General features: G+C 36.7%; 2 protein-coding genes across 2 annotated transcripts in view; both read left to right on the plus strand.

The window, feature by feature from the left end:
• Positions 1-16,394, plus strand: part of LOC122353861 (G protein-coupled receptor 137Ba-like) — a 1,117,577-nt gene that overhangs the window by 1,098,466 nt on the left and 2,717 nt on the right. The window lies entirely within an intron of this gene.
• LOC122353835 (filamin-B) overlaps positions 1-16,394 on the plus strand; it is a 333,941-nt gene that overhangs the window by 26,081 nt on the left and 291,466 nt on the right. The window contains 6 exon segments of the mRNA XM_043251709.1: positions 3,505-3,753; positions 4,971-5,068; positions 7,334-7,481; positions 9,588-9,781; positions 11,215-11,377; positions 11,453-11,653. Coding sequence (XP_043107644.1) covers positions 3,505-3,753; positions 4,971-5,068; positions 7,334-7,481; positions 9,588-9,781; positions 11,215-11,377; positions 11,453-11,653 — 1,053 coding nt within the window.

Genomic DNA, 16,394 nt, shown 5'->3' on the forward strand with positions numbered 1-16,394 from the left:
TGTATATTTTCCGAATTTGAATATTAAATTCATAAAAATAACTATTTAAATGAATACATTAACTTTTTTTAATCTAGATTTCTTTTTTTATTTAAATGTTATTTTTAGTGCTACCTTACTTTATATTAATTTTACCAAAAGTTATAATTCTTTCTCCAGTAAAGTTTCTTTCTCTTCTTTTTAAAATAAATTTTTCATCTTTTTGTGAATTATTCTTATTATTATTAATCTTTATCTGATGTGCTCTTCTAGTAGTGACTCGTGTCAGGGCGTGTTGTGTATTCTCGTAATTGGATTATGTCAGTGTTTGGACAACATTTTGGACACTTTGGTAATCGGGCTTTTTAGCCATCTGTTTGGATTTATCCTCATTGGATTCATCCGGTTGGAACGAGTGTTTCTGAGACTAATGGAGCTGCAGGATCAACTAACAAATCGTCGAATGTGCTGGTGTTTTTCCAGGCGTTCGGCTCAAGAGTTTTAAAGTGAGCGTCTCACGTTTCCTGTCGTGTAGGAAATGCTTGTAGTATTATTCTGCCTGTGTCTTTCCAAGCTCGTTCGGGCTGGATTTCCTTGGGACTTCCTTGTGCTTTATCACTTCTCCTTAAATGACCTCCTAAAACACTGACTGGCCCGGGTCACTCACACACACACGGACGGACACACACACACACACGGACACACACACACACACACACGGACACACACACACACACACACACACACGGACACACACACACACACACGGGGACACACACACACACGGGGACACACACACACACACACACCTGACACACACACACACGACACGGACGGACACACACACACACACACGGGGACACACACACACACACACACACACGGACAGGCGGACACACACACACGACACACGGACGGACGGCAGACACACACACACGGACGGACAGGCACACACACACACGAGACACACACACACACACACGGACACGACGGACGGACACACACACGACGGACACACACACACACACACACACACGGCACACACACACACGGACGGGGACACACACACACACACGGACGGACGGACACACGGACACACACGGACGGACGACACACACAGGACACACACACACACACGGACGACGGACACACACACACACGGACACGGATACGGACACACACACACACACGGGCTACACACGGCGGACACACACACACACACACGGGCGGACGGAGGCGACACACACACGGACGGACGGACGGACACACACACACACACACACACACACAGGCGGACAGGACGGACGACACACACACACACACAGGCAGGACGGACAGGCACACACACACACACAGGCCACGGACGGACGGATTTGACGGACACACACACACACACACGGCGGAGGCGGACGACGGACGGACGGACACACACGGACGGACGGACGGACACACACACACACGGGACGGACGGACACACACAGGCGGACGGACGGACGGACGGACGGCCACACACGCCGGCACACACACACACGGAGGACGGGCGGACGGACGGACGGACACACACACACACGGGACGGGCGGACACACACACACACACACACGGACACGGCACGGACACACACGACACACGACGGACACACACACACGACGGACGGACACACACACACACACAGACGACGGACGGACACACACACACACACACACACGCGGACGGACGGAGACAGACACACACACGGACACGGACGACACACACACACACACACACACACGATGGACGGATGGAGCGGGACGGACACACACACACACACACACACACACACACACACACACACACACACATATACACACACACACACACACACACACACACATATACACACACACACACACATATGTATGTGTGTGTGTATGTAATGTTGTGTATATTATATATATTATACATCCTTTTAAATACAAGTAAACAATATGTAAGTACATATATCTTGATATCATAATTTGGTTTATAACCTGGTCAAAGCAGTCACTCAGTGTTAGGGATTCAGTCCAGCATGAACTGCATGTAAACTGTGTTTTTAGCAGCTTTTCCGAAACTTGCTACGGTTCGTCTATAATTGACGAGTGGTTTGATGTTCCTGTTGTCATGGTAACCCTGGTCCCGCTGCTCGGTTTGTTGTTGTGTTGTGGGGCCGTCCGGCGGAGAAGGGGCTCCTCGTGGAGATCCCTCTGAACGGGAGCCTTGTGAAGGCGGGACAGGACGGGAGGGTCAGTGCTAATGAATTATGGTCAGGCCAGACTCGGAGAGGAAGTGAGCTCGTTTCCAGCTTCTCCACCGCTGCCAGAACATTCCCCGTCTGCCTCGTGGTACCAGTGTCAGCGGTCACTGGGTCAATCCACACCATACACACTCACAGAAAAGAACATTTGTGAGGAATTATAGTCATTAAATTTTGCTCTTTTGTTATATACATAAGCTCTCAAAAAAACATATATATTCATATAAATATATATTAAAGTAAATGTACAGTTGGAAAAATATAAATATAATAATGTATAATAAATAATCATTTTAATAAAATGGATAAAAAGTATAAATATTTATTTTATATTATAAATGTTGATATACTTATTAAAGTGTTACTAATACTATTTATGAATTTTACAGATGCTTTTGTGTTATATTTAATATTAACACAATTAAATGTATTGCTAAAATTAATTCCATGCTCATTTAAATTTCTATTCAATCAATTTTTATTCGTTTTACCAACATTAATATTACACATTTTAGATTAATCTCATCAATATATAAACACATTTTAAAAGTTCTTATTTAAATTTTATATTTATTGTATTTATTCACTCATAACAAAATTACAAAAATATAGATATTTTTTATTAATTTTTAATAGTAATAGTAAATGTATAAATAGTAAATGTAAATTTAACAAATAAAATAATATTATTTTGTTTACTTATATTCAGCTGTTTTATTTTCATTGCATGTTTGATTTTTCTCATTCACAATGACTTGGTAATTTTATATTAAATTGTGTATTTATTTTATTTATCTATAATGTAACTTAATTTTATGGCATTGAACGTATATCACTTTATGCATTCTTTTTATTATTTGCTACTTATTCATGCATTTAACTTAAAAATATTTATTAATTATTTATTAAATTATTAAATTATTTATTAAATTATTAAATTATTTATTAAATATTAAATTTAATATTAAATTTAATATCTGTATTTTCAGATACTGATGGATAGATTAAAAAAACAAACAAAAAAAACACACAAAGGCAAAAAAAAATACAATAAATAAGTTAATATGCAGTTAAATAAAATTAACCAATTGAATGTGAATGCAAACATAATGAAAACATAATAGCCGAGTAAATAGTGAATAAGCAAGCAAATAAGTAATGAGTATACAGTAAAGGTAAACGGTTACATTTATTCATTGAATTTTAATTATCATCTAATGATTTTTTTTTTTTTCTTCCTGTCCCCCGACAGACAGCAAAGCGATTGTGGACGGGAACCTGAAGCTGATCCTGGGTCTGGTGTGGACCCTCATCCTCCATTACTCCATCTCCATGCCCGTCTGGGAGGATGAAGACGACGATGAAGCCAAGAAACAGACTCCCAAGCAGAGACTGCTGGGCTGGATCCAGAACAAAGTGCCCGACCTCCCCATCACTAACTTCAGCCAGGACTGGAGGAACGGCCGGGCGCTGGGAGCTCTGGTGGACAGCTGTGCTCCAGGTGTGTGTGTGTGTGTGTGTGTGTGTGTGTGTGTGTGTGTGTGTGTGCGCGCGCTCGTCAAGAACTTCTGGCGTGGTACATTTTAATGTTTTCTCAAAACATGTTTTTGAGCATGTTTTGTGATCATTAGACCTTTCTAGAAAAACTTTTGTCATGTCATTTACTTCATTAATAATACATTGCATTATTAGTAGATGGAAAATACTGTTTTCAGTTAATGAGTGAACAGCTTTTGTTGATCATTTGATAAAAAAAAAAGTACTTTTTAACTTTTTTGAATAATTACAAAAATGTAATGTATTTTATTTATAATTTATTTTGTGCTTAAATGTTTGCTTATTTTTATAGAGTGTAACATCTTTATTTATTTATACATATTAATGCATTTATTTATTGATTGCACACATTTTTTTAAATCTTTGTAATTTAATTTTGATGCATTAATTTTGTTTTGTTTACTTGTCTATCATTTTAGTACATGTTTGCTTGTTTCAAGTTTAATTTGTATATACATATGTATAATGTATTTTTATATTAATAATTGTATGCTTTTTACAGGTTTGTAATGTTAATTTAATCAATAATATATTAATATTAATTTATGTATTATGTTTTATTTCATTATTATTAATAATAATAAATAAATATAAATATATATATATATATATATATATATATATATATATATATATATATATATATATATATATATATATATATATATATATATATATATATATATATATATATATATATATATATATATATATATATATATATATATATATATATATATATATATATATATATATATATATATATATATATTATCTATATATATTATCTATATATATATATAGATAATATATATATATATATATATATATATATATATATATATATTATATATATATATATATATATATATATATATATAGATATATATATATATATATATATATATATATATATATATATATATATATATATATATATATATATTATCTATATATATATATATATCTATATATATATATTATCTATATATATATAGCTTTCATTTTTCAAACTTTGGTAGTTCAAGCTACTACGTAAAGTGCAGTATTTGAGTATTTATTATTTTGAATATTTAGGTTTTTTTATATACAGCATTGATTTAATAATAATTCAGTAAATCTGTAAATTGGTTGTTATTTAGTGTTATGGTTCTTTAACAGGTCTGTGTCCTGACTGGGAGATCTGGGACGGGGAGAAACCAGTGGAAAACGCCACAGAGGCCATGCAGCTCGCTGATGATTGGCTGGGAATCCCACAGGTGAGCTGGTGACCTTTGACCTCTAGTGCAGCCGGGTGAGATTTCAGAGGCGCCACGTATCTGTTAGATATACGCGTTTGACTGGTTCAGATGTTCCTTCACCTCCAATCATGCTAACAGATCAATATGAAGCTCAGATAAGCCCCAACCCCACACACACACACACACACACACACACACACACACACACACACACACACACACACACCCACCCATCAATATCAGCTGCTCTGTTTGCCTCAGAGTTAATATGATACTAAACACACCTCAATCACGCCTCAACAAACACACATCTGCTTCTCTCATCACCAGCCTCGTCTTGTTCTCTTGTGTTTGAGTTTTTTCTTCAGTGCAGTAGGTCTTACTGTAATATTCTGGCATTATGTGAACACTAAATTACTTTCAGTTGCATTTCTGATTACTTTTTATTTTTTATTTTTTTATTATTTTTATTTTTTAATTAAATTTTGTGATTATAAATAAATGTAGACTAGCTTTTTTTTAATTAATTGAACCATTTAAAAAGTAAATAAAAAATTAAAAACAGAAATCCTCAAGCGAGTCGTACTAAAATAACATTGTTTGGATAAACATATTTAAATGATATATTTTTAATTAATTGTGCAATTTATGAAATTGCATAAATGTTTGAATCTGGGCTGTTTATAGATAAATATATAATTATTTTAAATGTAATACTTTAAAATAGATTAAACAGTAACTAAAATAAATACATTAAAATATAAACAAATGTTATTTTATTTTAGCTAGTTGACTAAAACTAAAGTTGCTGGAAATAAAATGAATGCCAACTGAAATAATATTAAATATAAAAAAAAAATATCTATAAATTTTGTGCTCCGTTTCTCATATTTAGTTTAGTTTGAAAAACTAGAACGGCTAAAAATAAAATAAGAATAAAAATAAAAAATATTAAATTTTTAATTAGTAAAAAACTGAATGTAATTATGCAGTAAATCAAATTAGAAAACAAAAATAATTTAAAATTAAATGATTTTGGGTTTTTTACCTTTTAAACAAGTTTAAATTCCATTAATTGTACAATTAAGTTACATTTAATAAACAAAAATGAATGAAAAATGGAGTTTAAAATGTTAATTAAAAAAATTAAGTTATTAAAAAGGAACAAAATCATAAAAACTTTTGAATAAAAAAAAAAAAAGTATAGAAATAAATCCTTTAAAAATATTAACAGCTATAGTGCATCAGCAGTGTTTTACCCCGTCCTCTTTAAATAAGTAAAGTTTATTTAATAGTTTTTTTATATAGTGCCAGATCACAACAGAGATCTTTTTTTTTTCTATAACAGTGTCGTTTTATTAAGCTAAATAGCCTTTATAATAGTTCTTTATCTCATTTACACGACTGCAGGTCATTTCTGTCTCTACATTACGTTGCACACTGACGCTCCCACTAGTATTCGTCAATGTTAAACCACAGAAAATATGAATTCTGCGTGTCTCTGTTAATAACAGGTGCAGATTCTAGTAATATTAACATCTGCCATCTCAATAAATTAAGATATAAATACAGAACGTGAGTAACATCTTCAGAACCGCTCTGAGACGGTAAATCTGTTCATCCCGACAAAATAAAAGTTCGGTTCAACTTGACATTGCGGCAGAAATATATTTTGTTCTGTAGAATGTACAATAAGCTGGCTACAAAAAATAATTAAAACTTATTTTTTAAGGAATAATCATACAGTATTTTAATGATTTAACTGTAATGTTAAATCCAAAAATAAAATAAAATATTTTCATTTAAATTAAAATGTAAATAATTTATGCCTTTAAATACAGAACACAACAGAATATCTGAGGGAAATTATAAAGCTATTGTACGAATAAATTAAACTTTTTTTTTTATTTTTTATTATTTTTTTTTTTAATAATTAGACATGCTAGCACAGATTTTGGTACGGAATAAAACACAAACCAGGTGAGGAAAAAAAAATCATAGCAACCTACACATGCAATTTATGTGAAACTTTGAATAAATTGTGGTTAAATTTAATTTGAGTGATTATAAATAAATTTAGACATGCTTTTTGAAGAATAACATTTAATTGAACCATTTAAAAAGTAAATAAAAAAAAAATAAAAACAGAAATCCCCAAAGCGGGGAAAACACGGATTAGTCGTACTAAAATAACATTGGTTGGATGAACGTATTTAAATGATATTTTAAATGCATTTTCTGCCCATTAAGCTCACTGTTCATATGTTGTGTGTTGTTTTGCAGGTGATTGCTCCGGAGGAGATCATTGACCCCAGCGTGGACGAGCAGTCGGTCATGACCTATCTGTCTCAGTTCCCTAAAGCCAAGCTGAAGCCCGGAGCTCCTCTCAAACCCAAGCTCAACCCCAAGAAGGCCCGAGCGTACGGCCCAGGTGAGCAGAAACACAGAAACACCCAGCCTTATCTTCACACGCTGAGATCGCTCTGAGATACAGATGAGTATCGTACCAGACTTTCAGGATATTGCCGTTCTCATGAAGCCTGTCAGGTTTTTCAGTATCGTCAGGAGCAAGTGGAGCCAGACTTTATCAGATACTCGCCGCGTCACTGAACCGTTAATGTGCCGTGGTGGGATCGATAAGATAACGGCTTCCTCTGATGAGATCTGACGTCTCGCACTCTCTTCTGTTTGCTCGTGTTCACCACCGTACAAAAACGTGGGATAATTTAAAACAGACAGAAAGGTTTTTGATTCGCTGCTGCTCAACAAGTCTGTAACTAATTTATCAAAATGGAAGGAAAAACTATGATGATGATTATAATGATGATTATAATAATGATAATAATAATTAAAAAAATAATAGTGAAAAAAATATATATATATTTTATTAAAAAATAATAATAATAATAAAGACGATGATAATAAAATAATAATAATAATAATAATAATAAAAATGTATTATTTAAAATGTTGATAATAATAATAATAATAATAATAATAATAAATACCAATAATAATAATAATAATGATATAATAATAGTAGTAGTAGTAGTAGTAATAATAATAATAATAATAATAATAATAATAATAATAATAATAATAATAATAAATATGAATAATAATAACAGTAATAATGATGATGATGTTTCATAATAGTAAAATATAAACTAGTTGTAGACAGTGTAATCTGAAATGAAATTAAATCCACAAATCAGTTGGTGGAAATAAATGTAAACTGAAATAAATTAAAGTGTGTGCAAAAAAATGCTTGTACTTATTATTATTATTTTTAATCGTGCTTATTTATTGTAATTGGCCCGTGTGAATGCAGCGTCTCCTGTTATGTCCAGGACGGACGGACGGAGTGAAAATGTGTCGTAAACTCGACTAGCGCTGTAAAAGCGGCGGCTAATGAGTTTAAGAGTTCTGTTTCTCGCACTCACCAGAATCAACTACGAGGTCCTGGCTGCGGCGTCGTGAGTCTTGGGAAATCTTCGCCTCTGTTTTTGAACGGGCATAGAATTTACGACAAACAATGAAAGTGTCACGTTCGTGTTATTTTTCCGTTTAAGTGATTATGTCCTCTCATAAAACAACGCGACACAGTCACCCTTGTTTCCTCAATCACACGACCCTGTGGAGGGCTGACGTCTTTATGAGCTCAGAGGATCGTGTTTTGGTTTTTAGACCATTACGTTTGTCAGCCGCTGCGGTTTCTATCCAACATCTGACAATGACTACTGTTTGTATTTCTTTGTATGCATGAATTATGCAACATTTGCTGTGCACAAGTACAGTATTCATGAGTCAAACCCACATCATAAATTCATGACGGCTTTTTATTTAGTCTTTTTTTTTTTTTTTTTTGGCTCACAGCCATTCAGGGCTGAAAGAAGATTTGAATAAAATAAATAAATAAATAAATAAATATATTTAATATATATATTTAATTAGTCTAGGTATATTAGTTATTATAATTTAAATAAATGCATTATTAAAAAGTTTATTTTTGCATACAGTCATAAAAAAATCTCCAGATATTTTAATAAATGAAATGAATAACATTGATCAAAAACGTATTTATAGACTTTTGCATAACCTTTGCATGTAACCATCGTTTACATTTGTTTCATGATTTATAAAAGTTGATAGAATAAGGTCATTTATGCAACTCTTAAAGGGGCCCTTAAAAGTGTCCAAAGGTGATTTATTGCTTAGGTTTTTAGCTTGACCTGAACTTCTTGGTTCAGTGAGGGTTTATGAATCTGTTTTATGTACTGTATGCTTGTGTAATCAATAGCAGGCATCTAAATATAGAGCAGTGCAGTAAATCTATCCTTCACAATGAGTGTGTTGTGGGTCTGCGGGAGATGTTTATGGCACAGTGTGAAGGAAACGCTGTAACTGCTATCTCAAGACTGTAGAAGCATGTCCTTTCTGTTTTACCAGCATTAAATCCACTTCTCGTTAGCTGACGTGAACTTGTTTTGACGTGTTTTCCAGAGTCAGGTCCTGAATGCTTGTGTTTTGTTGTCAGGGATCGAGCCGAGCGGGAACCGCGTGATGCGTCCGGCCGTGTTCACAGTGGACACCTTCAGCGCGGGTCAAGGCCAGGTCACCGTCTACGTTGAAGACCCAGAGGGCCGCAGAGAAGAGGTCAAACCTGTGCTCAATGAAGGCAAGAAGACCTACAGCGTGACGTACATCCCTCAGGTCGTGGGACCCCACAAGGTCTGCAGCACTTCTCAACACAATATGACCCCCCCCAACCACAGACACACAGACACAGACAGACAGACACGACACAGACAGACACACAGACAGACAGACAGACAGACAGAGACGCACAGACAGAGACACGCACAGACACAGACACGCACAGACAGAGACACGCACAGACAGAGACACGCACAGACAGAGACACGCACAGACAGAGACACGCACAGACAGAGACACGCACAGACAGAGACACAGACAGAGACACGCACAGACAGAGACACGCACAGACAGAGACACGCACAGACAGAGACACGCACAGACGCAGACGCACACGCAGACGCACAGACAGAGACAGACGCACAGACACAGACAGAGACACGCACAGACACGCACAGACGACAGACACAGACAGAGACAGCGCAGACACAGACGCACAGAGACACAGACGCACAGACACACAGACACAGACACGCACACAGACACAGACACACACACACAGCACAGACACACAGACACACACACAGACACACACACAGACACACACACACAGACACACAGACACAGACACACAGACACACAGACACACACACACAATGACATGTTCACACAAACACAGTCATGACAAAAATACTTACAGACAGAAAGTTTACACAAATTATGTGGATCAGAAGTGAAGACATTTCAGTTTCACACGTTCTTTAAAAAAATAAATATAGTCATGATAATAATATAATACTACTAAAAATGCACCAGAAATATAAGTTACACACAATTATTGGATCATGATTATTAATAAGTAAGTTTATAATATATATATATGTGTATATATATATGTATATATATATATATATATATATGTGTGTATATATATATATATATATATATATATATATATATATATATATATATATATATATATATATATATATATATATATATATATATATATATATATATATATATATATATATATATATATATATATATATATATATATATATATATATATATATATATATATATATATATATATATATGTATATGTGTGTATGTATATGTATATGTATATGCAGTGTTAAATTTGCATATTTAATATGCAGATACATTTTTAGAATATATGTATCTTCTACTATATTCTGTACTATACATTTAAATCTTATAAATGACAATGCAATCATTTTTTTTTCTTTTTATTGCATAAATTCACATATTTTCAACACTAAAAATCTCACACTTTTAAAAACGTGCATGTATTTCTGTGACCGCAAAGGTGTATATGCATTAAAAATAGTAATTTTACTTTTAATTTTACCTCATTTTCAGTCCCCCCCTAGTCGTTCTAACGGTTATATAGTCGTCTGTTTGTTTTCACCCAATCAAGAGCGGCTCTACGGCGTTAGTGTTTGTAATATAGGCTCACTGTGTGTTTTATGCTCGCTCCGCAGGTCACCGTGCTTTTCGCCGGACAGCAAATCCCAAAGAGTCCGTTTGAGGTGAGCGTGGACAAAGCCCTGGGAGACGCCTCTAAAGTCACAGCTAAGGGACCCGGACTGGAGCCGCTGGGCAACGTCGCCAACAAACCCACCTTCTTCGACATCTACACCGCAGGTGCAAACCTCAGCTTGAGCTCGCTCTCTTCATATAAAAACAAGCGTCCAAGCCTGTGTTCTGTGTGTTGATCAGGTGCTGGGGTCGGCGACGTGACGGCCCTCATCAAAGACCCTCTGGGTAATAAAAACACCGTGGAGGCCATCATGGAAGACAAGGGCGAGAGCGTCTTCCGCTGCACGTACAAGCCCATGCAGGCCGGCCCTCACACCATCAACGTGACGTTCGGAGGCGTCGCCATCCCCAAGAGCCCCTTCACCGTCACCATCGGCCCAGGTACTGCGTGCAAACACGATTTTTTTGGGGGGGGTTAACGTCTCGCCGCGCTCATGACCGTGACGTGAATTAGCTGCGTTTTAGACGTGTGCTTTGCCTCATGCTCTCGTAATTGCGTGGAGTTATGAGGTTCTGCGGGGCTTTTACACGCGCCGTAAAATGCATGTAAATGTTCTCCAGCGCTCGTTTGTGGCGCGCGTGATGCTGCCGGCTGCGTTAAACGTGACCCGTCGCGCCATCGCGGTCAGGCTTAATTTCCAGCACTTTGTTTTAATTTGATTGCTTTTTTTTAATTTATATATTAACAAGAGTGAATGACCAAATTCCACACGTGATCGCATGTTTCGTTTATTTTATAGTAGTCGGGTAAATGTTGACTGGGATTGAAGCATGTGGCTTGGTGAATGTTTCATTGCCAGTATAATGGCTGAATAAAAAACAGACAAATAATGAGGGAATAAGGATTATGTCTTGTATCTGAGAGAGGTCTGAAATTTGTGGTTATGACTAAAACTGTGAATAATTTGATTCAGAGAGGGGGATGGAGAGAGAGAGAGATGGATGGATGGAGAGAGAGATGGATGGATGGAGAGAGAGATGGATGGATGGAGAGAGAGATGGATGGATGGAGACACAGACAGAGAGAGAGAGACACAGAGAGAATGGAGAGAGAGATGGAGAGATGGATGGAGAGAGAGATGGAGAGAGAGATGGAGAGAGAGATGGATGGAGAGATGGATGGAGAGAGAGAGAGAGAGAGAGAGGAGAGAGAGACGGAGAGAGAGATGGAGGGAGAGAGAGAGAGAGAGAGAGAGAGAGAGAGAGAGAGAGAGAGAGAGAGAGAGAGAGAGAGAGAGAGAGAGAGACAGAGAGAGAGAGAGAGAGACTATACTCGTTTTTATTAAAATGTGGTTTTTATTAAAACACAAGCTCACATTATGAATGCTGTTCATGTTTTGCATCACTTTTTTGTTTTAGATTTCTAGTTGGTCTAAAATAATAATATTATTAATAACAACAGTAATAATAATACTTTTTGTTCTTTTGGCTAGTGCTATTCTTGTAGCATTTAAGATTCTTTTTTTTATCACTATTTTGAGTTAGATTTTTATTTGTGTATTCATGTTTTATATTTCATTAATTTAGTTTTGAGTTGTCATTGAGTTGTTAGTTATTTTTGTCTATATATAGCTTTATTTTATCATGCATTTATCCACTTCATTAGCGCACACAATCACATTAAACGATAATTAGAAATTGCGTGTATTTATTTATGTATTTCTGAGCAGGTTTGGTAACAAAAGTAACTCCTGCAGTAGTTTTCGTTGGGAATCTGTGCGTCACTGAATGCTTTAAACCTCGTAAAACACCAAATTCCTTTTCTCTGAAACGGCTTTTCCAAACGTGCAGCGATTCAGTTTAACAGAAGCTTTAATTGATTTTCCCGTGTAGTTAAGCGTTATCATGCCGCAGGTTTCACAGCCTTGTTTGTTGCAAAACCCGACAGCGAGAGCATTTTTCTTGGATCGAGTGATCGTTTCTTCGGCTTTCAATCAGAAAAACCGCCAAAAGCGTGCAGCCCTAACGAGGGATTGTCTTTTCATGTTGTTCGGTGGGATATCAGCGCTCCGTAGGTGAGGGTTTTGTGGTTTTGTTGGGCCGGTAGCTTTAGTGTATTGTGTTGGATTGAAGTGATTGTGCTGGGCAGGTTTGGATGAGCGTGACCTCGGGAAATCAGCCACATGTGCCATAAACCCAAAACGAGACCCACAGGAGAACGGCTTATGCTTTCGAACAGATAGTTTGACTTTTACAGCGCAAGATGTCAGTTCAGGACATTTCACGAGCAAGTTAAACAGCTTTATACATTTGTGAAATTGACAGAAATAATATATAAAATAAAAATAATAATAATAAAATAATAAATATATATATAAAATTGAATAAAATATATAACATAAAAGAAATACATTTAAAAATATATATATATATATATATATATATATATATATATATATATATATATATATATATATATATATATATATATATATATATATATATATAGAGAAAATGGCTAATGCTAAATGCATTTAACGGCACAAGCTTTTTAATTTCAGACCTTTTCACAAGCACTTATCCAAAACATGCTTTAAAAATAACACTCGAAACTGTGCGCAGCTGGAATTGGGCTCTTGATATTTCCAAATTCCAAAAACTCTGGCTATGACTAGAAATGGCAACGGCTGGAAATAGACCGAAGCTATTAAAGTAGATGCATATCCTCTTCAGCGTTTTAATGAAACCGAACGGTCTGTTCTTCTCTCAGGGAATATTTTTAGAGTTCAGGGTTGATCCTGTAAGTGTATATTATTGAGTCAGATGCTCGTGAATGAAGCTCTGTGTCCCGCTCCACCCACAACTGAACATAATGAGAGAGACTCCCTCTCTCTCTCTCTCTCTCTCTCTCTCTCTCTCTCTCTCTCTCTCTCTCTCTCTCTCTCTCTCTCTCTCTCTCTCTGTCTCTCTCTCTCTCTCTCTCTCTCTCTCTCTCTCTCTCTCTCTCTCTCTCTCTCTCTCTCTCTCTCTCTCTCTCTCTCTCTCTCTCTCTCTCTCTCTCTCTCTCTCTCTGTCTCTCTCTCTCTCTCTCTCTCTCTCTCTCTCTCTCTCTCTCTCTCTCTCTCTCTCTCTCTCTCTCTCTCTCTGTCTCTGTCTCTCTCTCTCTCTGTCTCTCTCTCTCTCTCTCTCTCTCTCTCTCTCTCTCTCTCTCTCTCTCTCTCTCTCTCTGTCTCTCTCTCTCTCTCTCTCTCTCTCTCTCTCTCTCTCTCTCTCTCTCTCTCTCTCTCTCTCTCTCTCTCTCTCTCTCTCTCTCTCTCTCTCTCTCTGTCTCTCTCTCTCTCTCTCTCTCTCTCTCTCTCTCTCTCTCTCTCTCTCTCTCTCTCTCTCTCTCTCTCTCTCTCTCTCTCTCTCTCTCTCTCTCTCTCTCTCTCTCTCTCTCTCTCTCTCTCTCTCTCTCTCTCTCTCTCTCTCTCTCTCTCTCTCTCTCTCTCTCTCTCTCTCTCTCTCTCTCTCTCTCTCTCTCTCTCTCTCTCTCTCTCTCTCTCTCTCTCTCTCTCTCTCTCTCTCTCTCTCTCTCTCTCTCTCTCTCTCTCTCTCTCTCTCTGTCTCTCTCTCTCTCTCTCTCTCTCTCTCTCTCTCTCTCTCTCTCTCTCTCTCTCTCTCTCTCTCTCTCTCTCTCTCTCTCTCTCTCTCTCTCTCTCTCTCTCTCTCTCTCTCTCTCTCTCTCTCTCTCTCTCTCTCTCTCTCTCTCTCTCTCTCTCTCTCTCTCTCTCTCTCTCTCTCTCTGTCTCTCTCTCTCTCTCTGTCTCTCTGTCTCTCTCTCTCTCTCTCTCTCTCTCTCTCTCTCTCTCTCTCTCTCTCTCTCTCTCTCTCTCTCTCTCTCTCTCTCTCTCTCTCTCTCTCTCTCTCTCTCTCTCTCTCTCTCTCTCTCTCTCTCTCTCTCTCTCTCTCTCTCTCTCTCTCTCTCTCTCTCTCTCTCTCTCTCTCTCTCTCTCTCTCTCTCTCTCTCTCTCTCTCTCTCTCTCTCTCTCTCTCTCTCTCTCTCTCTCTCTCTCTCTCTCTCTCTCTCTCTCTCTCTCTCTCTCTCTCTCTCTCTCTCTCTCTCTCTCTCTCTCTCTCTCTCTCTGTCTCTCTCTCTCTCTCTCTCTCTCTCTCTCTCTCTGTCTCTCTCTCTCTCTGTCTCTCTCTCTCTCTCTCTCTCTCTCTCTCTGTCTCTCTCTCTCTCTCTCTCTGTCTCTCTGCTCTCTCTCTCTCTCTCTCTCTCTCTCTCTCTCTCTCTCTCTGCCCTCTCTCTCTGTCTCTCTCTCTCTCTCTCTCTCTCTCTCTCTCTCTCTCTCTCTCTCTCTCTCTCTCTGTCTCTGTAAACATACTGTGTAATGGTAGGGTAATAATGGAGTGTTTTAGTTTCATTGCTCATTATGCTGTGGTGTGTTATGAATTCGTCATTCTGATTGGCACGTGTTGGTTTTCTTTTAAATTTGTTCAGTTGCGTATGCAAAATTTATAATTTATAATAATAGAATTTCAAAATAGTAACCTATATAGTAAAATATATCTGCATATTGTATTTATTAATTATGCAAATAAATGTTTTATTCATTTTATGATCCATGTACTGTATTCTCATTCATGTTCATGTATAAAAACTAAATTTATATTACAATTAAAAGTAGTTGTAAGTTAGAGGTAATTGTTTTTAAAATATGCAGATAATTTGAATCTATCTTTAATAAATATATGCACAATATTCTATACTAATTATAAATATATAAATATACAAAGTTTTTTGTTTTTATTAACTTAAATATGCATATTAAATATTAGAATTTGTAGGTTTTACATAATGTTTTTGCTCGCTTTAATAAAACGTTTTATTGCAGTGTCCACTTTAATGTATTAAGTTTCCAATTAAGTCAGACTCATTTAAGTCAGATTTCACCCAAATCATTATTATTACATTTTGATCATGTATACATTTTTGAAAATGTATACCGCTTTTACGCACGTGGATAATCGTGATGGGTGTGTGTGTTTCAGCTGCCTGTTCCCGAGCGTGTCGAGCCACCGCCCGCAGGCCTGCAGCCCAGAGGAGTGAGAGAGCGCCAGGTGGCCGACTTTAAGGTGGACACTGTAGCGCTGGCAGCGGAGAGCTGAAGGTCAACGTTAAAGGACCCAGTGAGTG

The sequence above is a fragment of the Puntigrus tetrazona genome, chromosome 11 (assembly GCF_018831695.1).
Source record: "Puntigrus tetrazona isolate hp1 chromosome 11, ASM1883169v1, whole genome shotgun sequence".
NCBI classification, from domain to species: Eukaryota; Metazoa; Chordata; class Actinopteri; order Cypriniformes; family Cyprinidae; genus Puntigrus; species Puntigrus tetrazona.